Genomic DNA, 20,297 nt, shown 5'->3' with positions numbered 1-20,297 from the left:
GGCTCTCTCTCTCTCAAACATACACACTCCCAGGAAAACCTTGCTAGTGCCCGTTTCATTCGTTTCAGAAACGGGCCTTTTTTACTAGTGTAGATATAAATATCATGAAATAAAAATGGAATATCATTAAACAGCTTAAAAACTTACAGTAGCTGGTAGAAACAGAACTAATAAAGTCTGTATTTTGTGCTCATTTTTCTACACTGTTCTATACAATACAGTAATACATGGCCAAATTTCAGTGAGGATATCCCGTTTACTAATTTAACTGTTGTTGTAATTTGTCTTGGGAAGCCTGGTGTTATAAAGAAGGAATATACTGAAATTAAATTGAATTAAAATTAAACTCTCTTTTCATTGGGGCACATGGAATCACATCTTCACCTCATCTCTTTTGTACAAATGGATTATTTTATTTTGAGCATGTTTCAGTGGACAAGTGGTTTTCCTAAGTCAAAATAATAAAAATAATTGTTTTATTTCAAGCAGAGCTCGCATTTGTTTAAACATAACTAAATGGGCTATAAGCCCTTAATGCAGTTCATTGTTATATATATGTGCCAAAACTGGAAATACAGTGAGACAGAATAATAGATTTGTTCTTCCTTGGTTAATTTTTAAACAAAAAGCTAAGAAACTATTTACTCTGGTCTTACAACAAGGATATCCCATCAAGCTATGCATCACTACTTGGAAAACACAAATGTCATTCAGCTTCAGCTTATTGCTGCTTTCGCTTAGCCATCATTATTCCCAGAACTCATCTATATATAAACTCATAGCTGGGAGACAGATTAACCACCCCTCCTCCCCCCAAAAAATGCCTTTTACAACCAGACTTGAAGAAATAAATATATACTACAGAACTGGAAAATGTTGGCACATTCAGACTGACTCTGAACTTCTGCATGAAGGTAGCTCTGTCCTCATTATTTAATATCTCTCTATTAAATAGTAGTAATAAATTATATTAAGTGCATTTTTATAATATACCACAGCATTCCACAAAACAAAAGGAGCAAGTTCCCACAAACCATCTTTCTCTTTTGATCTAGGCACAGGAAAAAGGGATTTTAAATGCTCCCAGGTTTCAACCTAATTCATGTTTAATGCGGGATATAAATGTCATAGAGTAAATAAATTGATAGACAGAAACTCTGAATGTTGAGCACCTGATTCTCTTAATATGATGTCTGTTTTAGTGGCCCTTTACCAGGAGAAAAAAAAATCTAATATAATATATGCTAGGGTGTCCCTATAACCAGCCCTCCAAATGACACACTGATTAAGATTTATAACAAATTACTACTCTATCTATGAAAAGTTATTCCGTTATTATACTTCCTCTGTGTACATCCGTATGCTACACAAATAAAAATGCTACCAACAATACATGCCATCTCCTGTTGTCAATCTTACCTCCTTAATTGGCCCCATCTCTCTCGCTCTCTCCCTTTCCACTCCTTCCTGGTCACTCACTGACAAGTCTGTAGACACATGGAAGAAAGAATTGCAAGCTTAGCTTAGCTTCCCTGCCCTGTCCCTCACTGGTTCACCCCGCTGCCTGCCTGGTGCCTTGGCTGAGAACAAAATGAAGCTGCATGCAGGGACATCATAGCTCTATGTGCACCGCCCAGCGCCCACTGCCGGGTTTTCCTCCTCCTCCGCCCTCCCATGATGTAAATTCCTGTTTCGCGGAGGAGGAGAGAAACCGGCAGTGAGCGATGGGCGGCATGCAGCTTTATTTTGTTCTCAGCCAAGGTGCTAGGCAGGCAGCGGGGCGAACCAGTGAGTGAGGTACAGGGAAGGGAAACTAAGTTTGCAGTTCCTTGAGGGGCTGAGGAAACCTAAGCTATGACACATAGGCAACATTTTTTTTTTTAAATCTGTGTCTAAGCTCTGGAACTCTTTGCCGAAGGATGTGGTAACATAACATTTCTGGGTTTAAAAAAGGTTTGGACAAGTTCCTGGAGGATAGTCTGCTATTGAGACAGACATAGGGAAGCAACTGCTTGCCCTTGGATTTGTAGCATGGAATGTTGCCACGATTTGGGTTTCTGCCAGGTACTTGTGACCTGGCTTGGCCACTGTTGGAAACAGGATACTGGGCTAGATGGACCATTGGTCTGACCCAGTATGGCTACTCTTATGTTCTAACAGCTATCAATCTCAGAGGGGGTGGCATCTTAAGTAGGTAGCTAGGTGCTGTGAAATATCTCCAAAAGCAGAGCTCACTGCCTTCAAAGACAGAGTGCACAGTGCTCAACACACAAAAGTAAGTCTCCTAATGGAAGTAGGAGGCAAGGTTTATAATCTGACCTTCTTTTCAGTCTTTTCCTAGGACACTTTGACTTAAACAAACTGTAGGGGCTGATGGCTATTTGCATCCTGTAGCAATACAAAAACAATATTTCTAACTTTCTGCAGGTCAGTTTCACATAGGAGCCTGGTCAGTACAGAAATAAATTATTCTCATATTTATTTATTCAGCACACTTGAGATACCAGTAATTTGGTCCCATACAGGTAAATAAGCGGTTTACACAATAAAAGAAAAAAAAAGATATCAGACCAGAGCTGATGCTGGGAAAGTAGAAAGGGGAGTCAGCAGAGGGAGAAGGAGCATGGGGAAGGCAGAGGAAACAAGGTGGGGGGGAGTGGGAAGGAATAAGACTAAAGGAGAAGCAGAGTGATCCAATTCAAAGTATTCCAAAAAGAGAGAAGAATGACTGGAGAGGCATTGGGGCTTTAACAGCAGAGGGGCGCAAGTTCCAAAGTTTCAACCCTAAATAGATAAAAGCAGAACCCCAAGAGAGTGAAAGGTGTAGTGCCAAAAGTGGGGGGATACAGAGGAGATTGTGAGACATGTGTTCCATTTTGGAGTGTGTTTAATGTGTCATTGCATCATTTTGGGGGGGGGGGGGGGGGAGAGACTGACCTGGTAGCTAACAGCTTTGGAAAGAAAAGACATGCTGTGGCTTGTTTGTTGGCATATGAACGGCCAGCTCTAGGGACTGTGGCAACCTGAGCCAACTGTTGGTTCAGTGCCTTAAGACAACTTTTACTTTGGTGCCACCCTCATCAGTGTGCACCCTCATCTACCTTTAAAGGCGGCTTTTTCCTCCGGAGCATCAGCAGCATTTCACCTAATACTATGTGCCCCAACATCTTTCCCTCTGCCGTGCCCTGCACCCCTTTGACATAACTTCTTGTTTCTGCATAAGTGGAGTAGAGGAAAGATGTTGGGGCTGTTGCAGGTAGCATTAAGTGAACCGCTGCTGGTGCTCAGGAGGAAAAACACCCTTTAAAGGTAGATGGGAAGAGAGCGGCCTTGGGGGAGGGGGAGGACAGAGAGGAATATGCTGGAAGTGTGGGACATGCTGATGCTAGCCAGATGAGCAGGTTTTGGCTGCTGCAGGGGAGCAGGTGAGGCAGGTATCAGCGCCCTGAGCCAGTGCCTCACTTGAGCTGACCCATGCTTTGAGCTAGCCTTTATAAATCTCATACACAGGACTGAATTATTTAATGTGCAAGGACATATGTCAAATCAACTGTCTTCATAATATCCCAAGCAACTATCTATTGTTGTATGTTACAAAAGCAGCCAGATATATTCCATATCATTAAGGAAAATATTGATAAATCAAAAAGAATCCGTTCCTTAATAGGATCCTCAGAGTTCACAGCATCATTGTTGCTTAAGCTGGATTGTACCAGAGCAACAGTGTGCAAACCTTTATCAATCCAGTTTTGTTTAAATTTTATTTAAATAAAGTTTCTAAATCTTTTTGAAACAAAGTATAGTCTGGCTATGCAATTTCTCCTTGCAAAACATTCATTAACTTCTTCAAAATTACATTCCAATAAGGCATGAGATTTTTTTAAAATGCAGCCAATTCCAAATTGACAAGAATCCCCACCTTGAGCCAGCCTTGGCCATATGTACTTACTTACTACTAATAATTATTTCTATTAGACATACACAGTATGATACAGATACTCATAAGATTCAGTCTAGTCAAAATGAGCATATATGACACACAAGTCCATGGGAAATAAATATATTATAAAGTAGTATACTCTCTCCATAGATGTTCTATATGCCAGGAAATTCTCCAGTAGCCAGTAGAACTACTGAGCCCTATCAGCCCTCAGGAGGAACTGGAAGCAATTTTCAAAATAAAATTAAAACATTTGCTGAAATAGTTATTAGTAAATTGCTGCAGCTCTTATTGATTTTACCACAGAACTTCCTACAGCAAGACTGTAATATGCATAATTGATCAAATTTAACCAGAAAATACTATAATACTATACTATAATATAATTGAAGCTGCATCTTCTTCCTTTTAGCAACAGGCGTCATTATGGGTTTAAGGCTTGCCTCAGAGAAAGAGAGACTATTAGCAACACATTGCCCCCTTAATTTTAGATACAGCACTTAAAACTATGTGTACAAATTTGAATGCATGCCCATGTAATTTAATTGAATGAGCCAATTAGCACTAATAATTGAGCGCTAAATCAATTATTGGCACCAACTGGCAATAATTAAAGTTTACATGCACACCTTTACAGTCACTATTCTATAAAGATGCACATGTACATTTTTATGCGCCGATCCAAAAAAGGGGTATGGCCATGGGAGGGGCATTTCTAGGATTTGCATGCAGCGTTATACAATTTGGGAGATCCACGCCTAATTTAGGCATGGGGATTTACACCAGGGTTTAGCTGGTGTAAATGCTCAGATCCCAACGTTAAATGTTATTCTATAAATGGTGCCCAACTTTGAGTGCCATTTATAGGATACTGCTTATCATGCATTTTTTTTTTATTTACAAAATTGAGTCCTATGTGTACATCCCAAACCTGCAACTTTTTTTTTCTGTTTTACACAATGGGACTCTTTTTTTTTTCTTTTTGCCACATCTCTGAAACTGTGCAATTACTGCTGTGTTAAAGTTTGCCTTTCATCTTTTGCAACAGTGTATAGTAGGAATGTGCATTCATTTGGAACATTTCCCATGTTGTTTCATGAAACGGGTAGGCAAACAGTCTGCTAGGTCCTGAAGGAAGGATCAAAATAAAATCTTTATTACTGGTAGAGTAAAATAACGCCTGACATGGTTGTGTTTCGCCCAACATGGGCTGCTTTAGGGGGCTTAAACTTAACCTGTGGTGTCAGGTATTCACATAACCATGAGCCACTTCAGGCCCTCCTAGCTCCCGGGGTGTGGGGGGGGGGAGGTAGTCCTGTGTGGGTATCAGAAACCAGGGGGTTTTGTATGTCATTAATAATGCATTATCTCTTTGAAACAGTGCACCCTCTCTGCAAAAAGTATAGTCTTTTGATAGAATAAACACTCTTTCTAATAGTGTGCACTTTTGCCCGTAGTGGAGACAAGCGCACACTATAGGGAACAGGGTACCTTCTGTTGTCAGACTATGCATTTTTACCAAAAGACTGCACACACTTAACTATAGTGCTCCATAACTAAAAAAAAATACAAAACAGAAATTCCTGTAAATGACAAGGGAAACGATACAAAAAGAAATTTTTCAAGCTGCACAACCCTCGTATATAGTATACTAGAAAATGAACAGGCCTACAACAATCACTAATAACCAGATACAAGCAGAAATTCTTTACTTACTCTTAGATTTTTTAGGGCCAAACACGCAGCCTGATGTACTTGCGTATCTCTGTCTGATAAAACACCAGTATAATAAAGAACTGCCTGCAAAATAAATTAGAAAAAAAAATATACAGAATTTTTGTTTCTCATACTAAAATGTATGACTTTCCACAAAAGTATGAATAATTTTTAATAGCTTAACAAAACATGTTTCCACTTACTCCTAGTTCCTTGGGCAATTGTCTCAGTATCAGTGCAGACTTTTAAAAGCAAAGGTACTATTCTGAAGGGTAGATTTTCAGTTACCTTTCTAGTAGGGACTTCTGGAATCCTGCAATCATGGGCCCCAACCCTAGCCACAGATGCCAATTATGCAATGACTGTTAGCTCTGCCCCTGCCCCTATCCACATGGGAGTGAATGCTAATAGTTCTTAAGTAGAAATGCTGAACTACACAATCAAGCACCTTAAGAGTAAGACCAACTTTTAATAAAATATTATTGTATTCCTAATGCAGAATTTAACACATGCCAGGGACTCTGTTCCTCTTCTAGCAGTATGCCAAATTTCTGCTGAGCCTGCAGAAACAATTGCATATTTCCAGAGAAACCTTCCTTAGCTGTGTATTCATTCAACTCTGAAGCAAATCCCTGAACCATGGAAAATGTATTTATTTAACTTGCTTCTACACCACTTACACACCCTCAGAAGGATAAAGTAAGTAAGAATAAAGTGTCCCCTTTACCTATATTGGAACCACTTAAAATGAAATATTCTCTTATGACTGGTCTTTGTAAAAAGACAGAAAATGTTTAAATTCAGTGTCCTAGTTTCATGTAACTTGGAGACAGGGTTCAGGTAAATGGGTTCTCAAGATGTATTCAAGCACAATTCATACCTTTTGTCTAAATTTCTTATTTCTGGCAGACTTAGATATGCAAGAGGTCACTGCTTTGCAAACTTTGTGGTTCTCATCCAGCTGCAGTGCTGCAAGCAGTCCCAAGGTCTGGGGCAGAGGCTGGAGCTGATTCACTCGCTTTCCCTTCAGCTTCTTGATTTTCTTCAGTCGCCCAGGAAGCTGCAGCTCATCAATCAGTATTACTTTATTGGAAAACATGCAACTGTTATAAACTTTTTGTGGATTAGGTACTTTCAACCTGGTCTTAGGCTTGGGTGTACCTATTTATTCCCATCATTAATTTATTGTCAGTCACAATTAAATGTGACTGATGTTTAAAAACACAAAGTAGACACATTAGTAACTTCACTCAGCTCTGGGGTAGAACACAGGAATGATTACTTATGTACCAGCATGTGCACTGATAGTTTTAAAATAAGCAGAAAACTCTTTTGCAAGGAAAAATGGCCAATTTTCAGAAGGAATGTCTGTGTAAGAAAGAGAAAGAAATCCATTTCAAGTATGCTGAAACTACAAGCTTTCTTAGAGAGCAGTAAGCAACTAACTAGAAAAGCCAAGGTTCAAATCCACTTCTCCCACTGATGTTCCTTGTAATCTTGGGCAAGTCACTTTACCCTCCACTGCTTCAGCTACAGACTATAAGATATTTTGGGTAGTTCATCTTGAACTCGGATTTGGTAAGTAATTAAGCTTAAAATTCAAATTACATCTAAATATGTTATAAAGGACAATAGCTCTGCTACACCAGAGTATTTTCATGACAACCAGAGGCAAACACTGCGAGCTTTAAAGATGAGTAGCCTGTGTGGTTGCAAAAGGCAATATACACTTTTGGGGGGGGGGGGGGGGGAGGTAATGTTTTCTTCACTAACATTCCCTTAGGGTGTAATATTCTATCATCAACATTAATTCCCCTCATAATACTGCTGTCCCTTACCTTCCTATGGCTTGATGAAAGCAGCGGTAGTGCTTTTAACCTAGACTACCTACTTCCTCATGTGCTGGCTCACTATGAAGTTTGAACTGTGTGGTGCCATGTAGTCATGTAGGACCTACTGGGCCTATGAGTCAAACTTCATAATGAACCAGTACAGGATGAAGCATAAAATTGCAGGCTAAAAGCACTAATGATGCTTTCCTCCTGCTGCAGGAGGATTGATCACACTACAAAGCTTGTATGTTATCAGAAGGAGAATAAGGAGAGAGATAGAGTGAGAAAAGGGTCTGAAGACAATGTTCTCTCTAATTGTTTTCTGGCCCAGGTGCGCAACATTTTGTGTGCAAGTTTTCAGCCTTGACTCAATATCTGCATTCTCCACTTCTGAGTTATCAAGTTGAAGATTTTGTAAGATAATCCACATTCCCCTGGATCGTTCCTGCTGAGATAATCTACCTATACATTCAAGGTCCCAGCAATGTGGGATGATGAAATCATAGGAACATGATGTTCTGCCCATTGAATCAAGAGGTGAGCCTCCAGAGCAAGCAAAGCACTGTAAGTAACTTCCTTGTCTGTTTATGTATGCTGCTGTGGTCACATTGTCCAATATGATCTGCAAAGGGTAATCCCTGAGGAGGTTGAAGAGGGCTTTCAGGGCAAAACAAATTGCTTTGAGCTCGAGGCGATTAATTGGCCAGAAGGTTTCTGCCTTGGACCAACAACCTTAAGAATTGCAATGGAAACAATGTGCCCACCAACCCATCAGACTAGCATCTGTGGAGACCACTATCCATTGAGGAACCCTCAATGAGATGCCTTGAAGAAGATTGTGGATCTGAAGCCACCAGTTTCATTCTGAGCCTCACCTGCAATGTCCAAGGAAGGTGCAGATTGTATTCCTGAGAGACAGGAGGACCGTCTGGACAAGAGAGACTGTTGCAGATGTTTCATATGAGCCCAGGGCCCACAGAACAACCTAATGGGTTTGCCATCATAGATCCCAGAACTTAAACAAAGTCCCAGACCTGAGGGCTCTGAGGTTGCAGCCAGGCCCGAATCCAATGCTGTAGCTTGAGAGATGAGTGATCCATAAAACAAATTTTGCTCTGTAGCTATCAAAATTAACCCCCAAGTACTCCAGACTTTGAGAGGGGTGTACTGGCTCTTGGAAAGACTGATCACCCACCCCAAGGATTAGAGCAGAGAGATCACCAGTGAAGTGACTCTTAGAATTTTCTGAAAGGAAGAGGCTCTGATCAGCTAGTTATCCAAGTAAGGACGTACTCTTATTCCTTCCCTCCACAGAAATGCTGCCACCATCACTATCATCACCTTGGAGAAGATTCTCAGAGCTATCAACATTACCTTGAATTGATAGTACTGTCCCAGGATTGCAAACCTCAAGAACTGCTGATGAGGAGGCCAGATTGAAATAAGAAAATATGCTTCTTTTAAATTCATAGATGTGAGAAACTCTCCCGGATGGACGGCAGCAATAAATGACCACAAGGTCTCCATGCAGAAATGCTTGACTTGGAGATACTTGTTCACCTTTTTGAGATCAAGCACAGGGCAAAAAGAAACTCCTTTTTTGGGAACTACAAAATAGATGGAATTTTTTTTTTGTTACATTTGTACCCCGCGCTTTTCCCACTCATGGCAGGCTCAATGCGGCTTACATATTGTATACAGGTACTTATTTGTACCTGGGGCAATGGAGGGTTAAGTGACTTGCCCAGAGTCACAAGGAGCTGCCTGTGCCTGAAGTGGAAATTGAACTCAGTTCCTCAGTTCCCCAGGACCAAAGTCTACCACCCTAACCACTAGGCCACTCCTCCACCCTTGACTTCATTCCAGAAGGGGAACTGGGACAATAGCCCCAAGGCTATTGTGTAGAGAGGAAAGAACTCCTGCCTGCTTTCATAAGGTTTTGCACGGAGATTCCAAGAAAAAAATGTTCGATTTGACAGAAGTCATCTTGCCCACTCCTCATTCAAAGATGGAAATTCAACCTCCTATAACAAGGCGAGGAGTGGACCGGAATCCCATCATTGTGGATTACCAGAAGAAGCTGCTGATCTGAATGATTGCTGGGAATTCCTTCAGCCACTCTGAAAGGAGGACTTAGGCTGAAACTTGGTCCTCTGATAAGATTGAGAACACCCAGGCCTGTAACTTTTGGCATCCTTCAGTAGAGACCAAGCTTGAGAGGATCAGAAGGAAGATGTTGGCTTGTCCTAGGCAAATGTTGAGACTTAGAGTCCCCTAAATCCTTCACCAATTTCTCCAAATACTCCCCGAAGAGTAACTTGCTCTTGAAAGGAAGCTTAGTTAGCCGCTGCTTCGAGGCTGCTTCCTCAGCCCAATGGCAAAGCCATAACAATCTTTGGGTTGTAACCAATATGGCAATCTGTTTAGCAGAAGCTCTAATAAGATCATATAAACAGTCCACTAGGTATGCCAATCCAGTTTCAATATTGGGAACATCTAGGAAGGACGGTGAGTCTGGGTCAGAACCCAGGCCCTAGCCGCAGCGGAACTGCAAATAATTGCCTGCAGGGATAAGGCTGCCACCTCTAAGTAAAGTTTTAAGGCAGACTCTAATTTCCTATCTTGTACATCTTTCAGAGCTATCCCAACCTCAACTGGGAGGGTAGTCTTCTTAGTAATAGCTGCCACCAGAGCGGCTTGGGTAACTTCAGCTTATTTAATTCCACCTGGGATAGTGGATAGAGGCGTGTCATAGCTCTTGTTACCCGAAAGCTAGCATCTGGAGTTTCCCACTGAGCTGCAATGAGCTCCTGCATGACCTCATATAACGGGAAGGAGGATGCTTAGTGCTAGCCATCATAGGATTGGATACTGAGGGAGTCTGCAAATTCAGAGAAGAGATATTGAAAACCTCCAAATGAAGGCAACTCCTCCCTATGGAACATGTGGACAGCTGTAGGGTCATCCAATTCAGTTAAAGGAATCTCCCCTTGCTCCAGCAATTCAGGCAAGGCAGAAGGAACTGATACTGTAGAAAGTCCTCCCTCAGAGATAGCCAGAGGAGTAGAGGAAGCAGGACCCATGTTTAGGAGAAAATCAATCCTTCTTTTCTTCGAGGTAAAAGGAAGAAAACCCACAGAAGCTGTTTGAGGTGTAGTAGAATCAGAAAAAGAAAGTGATATCTTTTGAAAAGAAATGTCATGCATTAGAAGAACAAAGTCAGGGGAAAATGGAATCTGTGCTACAGAAGTTGCAGGAAGAGCTATCTCAGGCTAAGTCATCAACTGAGACATCAGAGAAGTGCCAGGTTTGGTGGGAGAGAGCTGCCTGAATCAGTTGTGGAACCACGGGGCTCCAAAATGGCAATCGAATCTACAACCAGACCATAGCTGGCAGAGAGAACAGCACGGGAACTCTTTGTGCCTGCCATGATGGAGAAGTAAAAGTGCCTAAATGCTGCCAGAGAGAACTGACAAGCACTGCCCCGCTGAACAAAACTACTGCCAAGTGAGCCGGTTTGTGAAGGAAGTCTCTGGGGAAAAGCCACGGTAAATGAAGAACCAACAGGAATTTAAAATGTAAAGGAGCACTCACCCTCCAATGGTAGCAAGGATTCAGGTAGTGTCTCTGCAGATTTGTCTGGACCAGACACTAAATCCCCTCCCAGAATGAGCTGCTCACTGGAAAGTAACTGATCTTTAGATGCAGAAAGTTTTTTTTAATGTGAAGAAGTTGTTGCAGCAGCAGCAGGATGGAGGGGGTAGAGGGACCTAGCACCTCCAGGTGTATCCCACTAAAGGACCAGCGATCATCTATTATACCCCCAGGCTCAAATGAACCAAAATAGGAACAGAATCAACCAAAGTAGCAGAAAACCAGAAGCCTCCAGATGCTGTCCACCGCCTGCTGGAGATAGAGATATTAAAACTGAACAGTCCACCGCCTGCTGGAGATAGAGATATTAAAACTGAACAGTCCACTGCCTGCTGGAGATAGAGATATACTAACAGAACAGAAGTCTCACCATCCTATAAGAAAATTCAGTTGTCTTTCTATCTCCACCTGCTGGTAGACGGACATAACCCATCAGTTTCTGGATTCGTATGCTGCTGATGACAAGGAATAATTATTTCTGTCACTTTGTACCTACAGTCATCTGAACAGAATTTTTTTGTATTTATCTCCTGCACTAGAATTTATTTATTTGTTGCATTTGTATCCCACATTTTCCCACCTATTTGCAGGCTCAATGTGGCTTACATAGTACCGTTAGGCGTTTGCACAGTCAGTTGATAACAAATACAAGTATTTGAATGAAGTATATGTGGAGGGTCGGAAGGGATGAAGGTTGTGTGTTGTCCAGTACGATCATTAGGCATGCTGGGTTTTGGGTGAAGAGGTTTACGTATGGTCATTGGGGTAGGCCTTTTTGAAGAGGTTGGTTTTCAGTGATTTCCTGAAGTTCAGGTGGTCACAGTTGTGGCTTTTGGGATGCCATTCCATAGTTGTGCGCTTATGTAGGAGAAGCTGGATGCGTAGGTTGTTTTGTATTTCAGTCCTTTGCAATTTGGGTAGTGTAGGTTTAGGTATGATCTTGCAGACCCGACTCTGTTTCTTGTTGGTAGATCTATAAGGACTGTCATGTATTCTGGACTACGCCATATATGATTTTGTGGACTAGAGTGCAGATTTTGAAGATGATCCATTCTTTGATTGGGAGCCAATGCAATTTTTCTTGAAGGCGTTTGGCACTTTTGAAGCGTGTTTTGCTGAATATCAACCTGGCTGCTGTATTTTGGGCGGTCTGGAGTTTTTTTTGTTAGTTGTTCTTTGCATCCTGCGTAGATTCCGTTACAGTAATCTGCATGACTTAGGACCATTGCCTGTATTAAGTTTCAAAAGGTTTCCCTTGGGAAGAAAGGTTTTAGTCGATTGAGCTTCCACATTGCACAGAACATTTTCTTTATTATTTATTTATTGCATTTGTATCCCACATTATCCCACCTATTTGCAGGCTCAATGTGGCTTACATAGTTTTGTTATGACATTGTCATTACAGAATATCAGATACAGTTAATAGTGTGTAGAGATTAAGTAGGGAAGAAAGAGGAAGTGATTAGGCGGGTGATAGTAGAAGTGGATTTTCCTAACTGGTTGGGTTGGGAAAGTGAATTAGTGAAGCTGTTGGCTCTCGTTGTAGGTCTTGTTGAAGAAGTATGTCTTCAGAGATTTGTGAAAGTTATTAGCTGAAATTGAGGGCGGAGCAGGTGGGGGGAAGAGGGGTTAGTGGTTGGGAGGCTAGGATAGGGGAGGCAGACTTATACGGTCTGTACCAGAGCTGGTGATGGGAGACGGGACTGGTGGTTGGGAGGCGGGAAATACTGCTAGGCAGACTTATACGGTCTGTGCCCTGAAAAAGACAGGTACAAATTCAAGATACAAGTTCATCTTGGGCAGACTAGATGGACCACGCAGGTCTTTTTCTGCCGTCATCTACTATGTTACTATGTTACTATGTATTTGTTTCGACAACTGATTTCAGGTCTGTGGGTAGAGCATTCCATATCTGCGTGCTCGTGTAGGAGAAGGTAGTGGCATGCATCAGCTTGTATTTTAGTCCTTTACAGCTGGGGAAGTTCAAATTGATAAATTTGCGGGATGTTCTTGTGGCGTTTCTGGGAGGTAGGTTCACTAGGTTCAGCATGTAGATCGGGGCGTCTGCATGAATACTTTTGTGTACAATCGTACATATCTTGAATGCAATGCGTTCTTTAAGTGGGAGCCAGTGCAGTTTCTCTCTTAGTGGTGTTGCACTTTCATATTTAGTTTTTCCAAATATGAGTCTGGCAGCAGTGTTCTGGGCTGTTTGCATTTTTTTTGATAGTCTGTTCTTTGCAGCCCGCATATAGTGTGTTGCAGTAATCCAGATGGCTTATTACCATTGACTGTACCAGGGTGCGGAAGACGTATCTCGGGAAGAATGGTTTTACTCTTTTGAGTTTCCACATGGTGTGGAACATCTTTTTCGTCGTGTTCTTCACGTGGGTATCGAGAGTGAGGTTTCGATCAATAGTAACTCCGAGAATTTTCAGGTTTTGTGAGACTATTACAGAGTTTACTTGGCTTTCGAGAGTAAAGGATTGCGGTTGAGTGTGACGCCGAGTATTTTCAAGCTGTCTGAGGTAGGGAGGGTGTGTCCTGGGGTAGTTATAGTTGTGGGTTTGTATTTGTTATGTTGAGAAGTGAGGATAAGGCAGAGTGTTTTTTCAGTGTTCAGTTTCAGTTGGAATGAGTTTGCCCAGGAGTCCATAATGTTCAGGCCATCGTTGATTTTACTGGTTATTTCTTTCAGGTCATGTCTGAAGGGGATGAAGATTGTAACATCATCTGCGTAAATGAATGGGTTGAGGCCTTGATTGGATAGGGACTGTGCCAGTGGAACCATCATCATGTTGAAGAGTATTGGTGATAATGGTGATCCTTGAGGTACTCCACATACTGCTTTCCACGGTGGTGATATGTTTTGAGTTTGATTTTACTTGATAAGTTCTGGTAGTTAGAAAACCTTTAATCCAATTAAGTACGTTTCCTTCAATCCTGAAGTGGCTAAGTAGTCTTAGTAGTATATTTTGGTTTACCATGTCAAATGCGCTCGACATGTCGAACTGGAGGAGGAGTATGCTTTTACCTATGGCTATCTCCTGCTTGAATTTGGCCAGGAGGGTGACTAGTATAGTTTCGGTACTATGGTGGGAGCGGGATCCTGATTGTGAATTATGTAGTATTGAGAACTTGTCCATGTATTCCGTGAGCTGTTTAGTCACCAGACTCTCCATAATTTTTACTACTAATGGGATACAATTCAATTGGAAGTCACCAGGTGCATATTAGTGTGATCGCTTCTTTGTGGAATGTACTGCCCTTGAACCTAAGGCTAGAAACCTCTTTCGACAGATGTAAATTAGGCCTGAAAACCATTATTTCAGATTGGCATTCCTGACTTAGTTGTAAATGACTAATACCTGGCCAGTGGATTGGTGTGCCAGGATATGATGAATCAGGTGAGCCATGTTGTACCTTTGTCTCCCCTTCCTGTTTTATCTTCCTTTGTGTAGTTATTAAATTGATTTTTGTATTGTAAACTGTGTAGATATTTTGACATGTAGTATATCAAATAAACTTGAAACTTGCCCAAGATCACAAGCAGTTCAAATGTAGGCTATAAAGTCTGGTTCTCAACCCGGTGCTCTAATCAACCGGCCATCCTTATTTGGCAGACTGACCCCCAGCACAACATCCCAATGCACACCTAGGTGTTGGCCCCTGTCATTTTGCAAGATGGCACTTCCAGAGGCAGGAGCAAGTAGGATTTTCTCCTGTCTCCCAAGCCCAAAAGTGGGTAGGGGTGCATAGTCTATGAGGTCCATGGTGCCACCAGGATAGAGATTGTGAAGGGGGCAGGGGGAGTCAGCTGGGCCACCAGGGTAATGTTTGCAGGGTGAGGTGTCTGGGGGATCTGCTAAGCTATCACAAATTTCTTAATGGCTTTTATTTTTTTGTCTCAGTTCCTATCAGTAGGCGAGTCAATCCCTGCTCACACACTGACAGGAAAGGGAAATAGTTTATGCCTGATGCTGTAACCTCTGACATGTTACTACAGTGGTGTGCAAAGTTTGTTTGTTTTTTCTGTCAGTTCACATTTTTTTAAGTCCACAGTAATTCATATGCTATAATCTTACTGCAATGGAAATAAAAGAATCTTCGGCACTTGCATAAGAACACTGGGTGCTGCTGTTCAGTGCCCTTTTCCAAAACATGTCTTGTTCCTATTCTTATAGACTGCAATTACCTTTTAAGTTCCATGTGGGTTACAAACAAGAAGACTTGGCCAATCCCAAGGAATTACAATTAAAATAAAATAACTAATTTCAAAATTATCCTACTCTATTATTACAGTTCCTAAATTGACTCATTCGCTAAAATAATTTTGAAATAAACATTTTTTTACTGCCCTCCTAAATATAAAATAATTTATATGGGCCTTTGTTTGCGAAAGAGCTTCCTGATTTTTAGACCAATAGTCAAGCAGCTTGCTATTAGAGGAGAAAAAATGCTTCTTCAAGTAAACCAACACAAAGAGGAAGCCACTGCAAAATATTCAGAACCTGTGCTTGAAAGACACAGCTATAGAACCTGGATTCCCAAAGCTCCTACTGCTCATAGCTTGTGAACAATTTTTAAGAGGTACTAAAAAAAAAAAAAAAAAGCAAGTTGATATTTGAAATGTAATATATTTTTCTACCTTCTTTTGTGAGTACTGCTAGATGTCTCTCCAAATCATTATTATCATATTTTTGTAGATATCCATGGAACTGGAAGAAGGTAACTAATTCATCTGACAGATCAGGAGAGGTGAGCAAACCCATGCTTACAATCTGCTCCAGTAGTCTTCTAAAGACTGAACAAACATGAACAGAAAAGCACGTGACTTTTGCATTATGCTTATAAGGTATGCATGCCTCATATTTCTACTCAGAAAAATATTAGCTGCATGGGTTGTTTTTTTTTAAACTGTATCAGTACACAATTTCAATCTCTACTATGATTACCAAGGGGATATTTGGTTAGTTTTACACTGCTAGTAGTTACAGATTGCTTAGAAAGACTTACCATTTATACTAAAAGCTTATTAACTCCTGACTAAGGGGTCTTTTACTAAGGTGTGCTAGCATTTTTAGCTGGTGCTAAACGCTGAGACGGTACCGGTACCGGGGACCTCACCCCGGGCAAAGGGCCAGCCGTCGCCTCACTCGACGGCACCAGTGGCGCAAGCACCCCCGGTACCGGAGGAGAAGGGCGTAACAGCTCTTCCAGGATGCCTGGAAGAACGGACCGGAGACTCTCGTGCAGAGCGGCTGTGGAGAAAGACTGAGAAGCCGGTGCAGGCGTCGAGGTCAAAATCTGTTCCGGGCGCGGAGGCGGTACCGGGCTGTCCGGGGTAGAGCGCACCGACACCTCCTGGATGGAGGGTGAGCGGTCCTCCCAGTGCCGATGCCTGCTGGGTGCCGACTCCCTCAGCGACCCAGAGCTCCCGGTACCAAGTCGGGAAGGTGACCGGTGACGATGCTTCTTCGACTTCTTCGAGCGAAGCATATCACCGGAGCTCCACGGTACCGATGAGGAGGACGTTGAATCCAGACGTCGCTTCCTCGGGGCCGGGGCCGAAGAAGGTCGATCCCAGGGGGGCTGTACCGCAGGAGCCCTCAGGGCAGGAGGAGACCTACCCGAAGGCTCACCGCCACCAGCAGGGGAATGAACAGCCCTCACCTGCACTCCAGACGAAGCACCACTGTCCGACGACATCAGCACCAGCGGGGGTCCCGGTACCGCTGACGCACTCTTCCAAAGTCTCGGTACCGTCGATGCAGGAGGAATACGCCTCGATGCCGTCGACGCCGATGCACTTCCCGAAGACTTCGGTGCTGCCGACGCCGATACACTTGACGAATCCCGAGATGCTGCTGCCGTCGAAGCGCCAGAGAACAGAATGTTCCACTGGGCTAATCTCGCTACCCAAGTCCTCTTTTGCAAAAGAGCACAAAGACTACAGGCCTGCGGGCGGTGCCCAGCCCCCAGACACTGAAGACACAAAGCGTGCCTATCAGTGAGCGAGATTATCCGGGCGCACTGGGTGCACTTCTTGAAGCCGCTGGAAGGCTTCGATGACATGGGCGGAAAAATCGCGCCAGCGAAATCAAAATTCACGATGATGACAGTAGGCACCGAAAAAAAAGGGAGAAAAACCCGTACGGGCGGCCAACAAGGCCGCTCCCGAAAGCGAAAGGATACTTACGCTGGGAAAAAAACTAGAAATACGGGAAAAAAGGGGAATCCTCTTTTTTTTTTTTTTTTTTTTTAACAAACACAGAGACAAAAGTAGAAAAAACCGCGAAAGACGCGCGAGGTCTTGAGGGGCACGAAACGGCGGCAAAACACGACCGTCCCAAGCGCAGACAAAAGACTCACGAACACGAGCCGGTTTGGGCGGGAAGAGGGTCGCGCATGGGCGCGAGGGCTAGCAAACGTCTTTGCTAGTGAAGATTCCGGTTGGAGGGGGTTCCGTGGACGTCACCCATCAGTGAGAACAAGCAGCCTGCTTGTCCTCGGAGAAATCAAAGTACACATTGTGAGTGTCTGTAAAATTAAGGGGACCTCTTACTAAAGCTTAGCATGCACTAAAGGTTGCATGTTCTATTTTGTACCTATGGGTTATGTAGCACTTAGTGCACACTGATGTCTGTTAGCACACCAGGGGCGTAGCCAGACTTCGGCGGGAGGAGGGTCCAGAGCCCGAGCTGAGGGGGCACATTTAAGCCCCCCTCCAGGCGCTGCCAACCCCCCTGCCATTTTTGACCCCCCCCCCCCGCCGCCACCACTATCACCAACAACCTTTGACCCCCCCCTGCCGACGACCCTCTCAACCCCCCCTCCCCCCGCCAACCCTCCCCCACCGCTGCCTACCTTTGCTGGCGGGGGACCCCAACCCCCGCCAGCCGAGGTCCTCTTTTTCCGGCGCAAGGCTTCATTCTGTTTCTGTGAGTCTGAAACAGAAACAGAACGAAGCTTTGCACCGGAAGAAGAGGACCTCGGCTGGCGGGGGTTGGGGTCCGCCGCCAGCAAGGGTAGCCGCCAGTGGCGGGGGAGGGTTGGCGGCGGGAGGGGGGTTTGAGAGGGTCATCGGCAGGGGGTCCAGGGCCAAATGTACAGGGGCCCAGGCCCCCATGGCCCCACATAGCTACGCCACTGAAGCACATGCTAAGCTTTAGTAATAGAGCCCGAAATAAGTTGCCTTTATGGAGGGCAGTTGTAATTATAGGTAATAAATGAACTTTGCCAAATATGGAGGAGACTGTTAATGGCACATACAAAATTACACATAATTTTGTTGCAATTTCCAATGATGTTGGTTTTGTACTGTACCTGTTTCCAGCTGTCCTGGATGTTTTTCTCTAACTTTAGACATAAATATTCTTTTAAGCTGAGTCAAAAGTCTTTCAGATGAACAATACAGTATGCTTTCTGATTCTGTGCATTGACGCCATATTTTTAGTAAATGTTTTATCTTTTTTGTCTTTGGAAGAACTGTAAAATAAAGAAAAATCCCTAATGGTTTATAACTCTTATCTGTATAAACCACCAACTACACAGGTTTATACAATCAGGCCTGGATAGAAATAGGAAAAATATGGAACTACACTGCCTCTGGGACCATAATTTTTAAGGTTTTGTTCTGCCATTTCACTATCCATGTCTGCCATAGGCTGCAACATTCAACCAGAGCCCAAATCTGCAGCAACAACAAAAAAAAAAAAAGTACAGGGCCTTGAGTGATCCACCCTTCTTATGAGTTTTCCTGGTGCAAAGGTAGCGCAGAGGATAGTGGAACCACCACAGAGCTTGGACTGGCTTTTTTGTTTTGTTGCTGCTGGAAGTAGAGAGAAGTACATTCAGCAGACAGGGGCATTCTAAAGGGAAATTGCCATCCTTAGCACTCTGTAATCTACTAAGGAACCTCCGCCCAATAGTACCTAAAGATACTGATGTTTTAAAAGTAGTCCTTATACAGATGCCTGTGATTTGATCTTATATAATAATAACCAGTGCCTGTTCATCTGTAAGACCACAGGCAGCTTTATATTCGTCAACAAACACTCTGGGAAAGTGAAGTTGCTTACCTTTAATGAAGGTTCTCTGTAGAACAGAAGAATGCAACCACACAGTATGGTGATGTCATCCAATAGATCCAGTGTGTCAGATCTCTCCTCTTACTCAGGGAAGCATTGGATCCCCTGAACAGGGCAGCCCAACCTGAGGCAGGGATGAGATGGCGTCCCAGCCCCCCCCCCCCCCCCCCCCCCGTCTAACTTCTTTCCTCACTGTCAGCTCCCTCCTCTCCTTGGCCGTGGTCTGGCATCTCCCCCCATTCCTTACTCAAACCCCCTCCCCGGGCCTACCTTCTTTTTTTTGCTATTTTCAAAAATTGGAAGCAGCAGCGATCCCCATAAGCTGCCCTGCTGCCGGCACCAGTGTATCCTCTGCACTGCAGCTTGCCTCTGAGGAAACAGGAAGCTACATTAGAGAGGTGGCCCACAGTACAGAGGAGACACCAATGCCAGCATACGGGGATCACTGTTGCTGCCGACTTTTGAAAAACAAAAAAAGAAGGTAGGCTGGAGAAGGGAGCTGAGGAAGGAAGGGGGGGAAAGATGCTCCTCCATAAAGAGTGCTGCCTGAGGCCCCCATCTCAATTGGCCTAATGGTAGGGCCATCACTGCCCCTAAACATGTGTGCGCATTCCCACGCAAGGAAGTACTCTTCCTCCTTCATCTCAGTCCAGCCTTCTAACCTCCAGTACTGGTAAGCAATTTTGTTTTCTCCACAAACAATCAGGGTAGATGCATACACACTGCACGGTGAATGCAAAGCTGAGGTTCACTGTGTAAAACAGATTTAGGTAAGCAACCTGTGAACAATATTGGGTGGTGGCTGGTGGAAAACCAGTGTTTTGGCAGCTGGACTAATGAGTGAAAGGGTTACAAAAAACTGCTTTTCCAAAAGCACTTAGTGGATGTATGTACCAGTGATCACATGGCTAGTTTACAGATGTCCATGAGTGGGGATTATCCTGAGACTGGTAACAGACACTGCCTTTACCTGGAGTCAGTGGGGGCTAGTCCCGCCATAGGAGCCAACTTTTCAAAATGATTGGGTGTGCTGCATTTTTTTTTTTTTTTTACAGGTGGTGCATT

General features: G+C 43.4%; 1 protein-coding gene across 1 annotated transcript in view; it reads right to left on the bottom strand.

The window, feature by feature from the left end:
- RIPOR3 (RIPOR family member 3) overlaps window positions 1-20,297 on the bottom strand; it is a 277,332-nt gene that overhangs the window by 25,561 nt on the left and 231,474 nt on the right. The window contains 4 exon segments of the mRNA XM_030211650.1: window positions 5,657-5,740; window positions 6,537-6,739; window positions 15,791-15,946; window positions 18,469-18,630. Coding sequence (XP_030067510.1) covers window positions 5,657-5,740; window positions 6,537-6,739; window positions 15,791-15,946; window positions 18,469-18,630 — 605 coding nt within the window.

Source organism: Microcaecilia unicolor, chromosome 8 (assembly GCF_901765095.1).
Source record: "Microcaecilia unicolor chromosome 8, aMicUni1.1, whole genome shotgun sequence".
Lineage (NCBI taxonomy): Eukaryota > Metazoa > Chordata > Amphibia > Gymnophiona > Siphonopidae > Microcaecilia > Microcaecilia unicolor.
The sequence above is the reverse complement of the archived record's forward strand: the minus strand, read 5'-3'. Positions and strand labels throughout refer to the sequence as shown.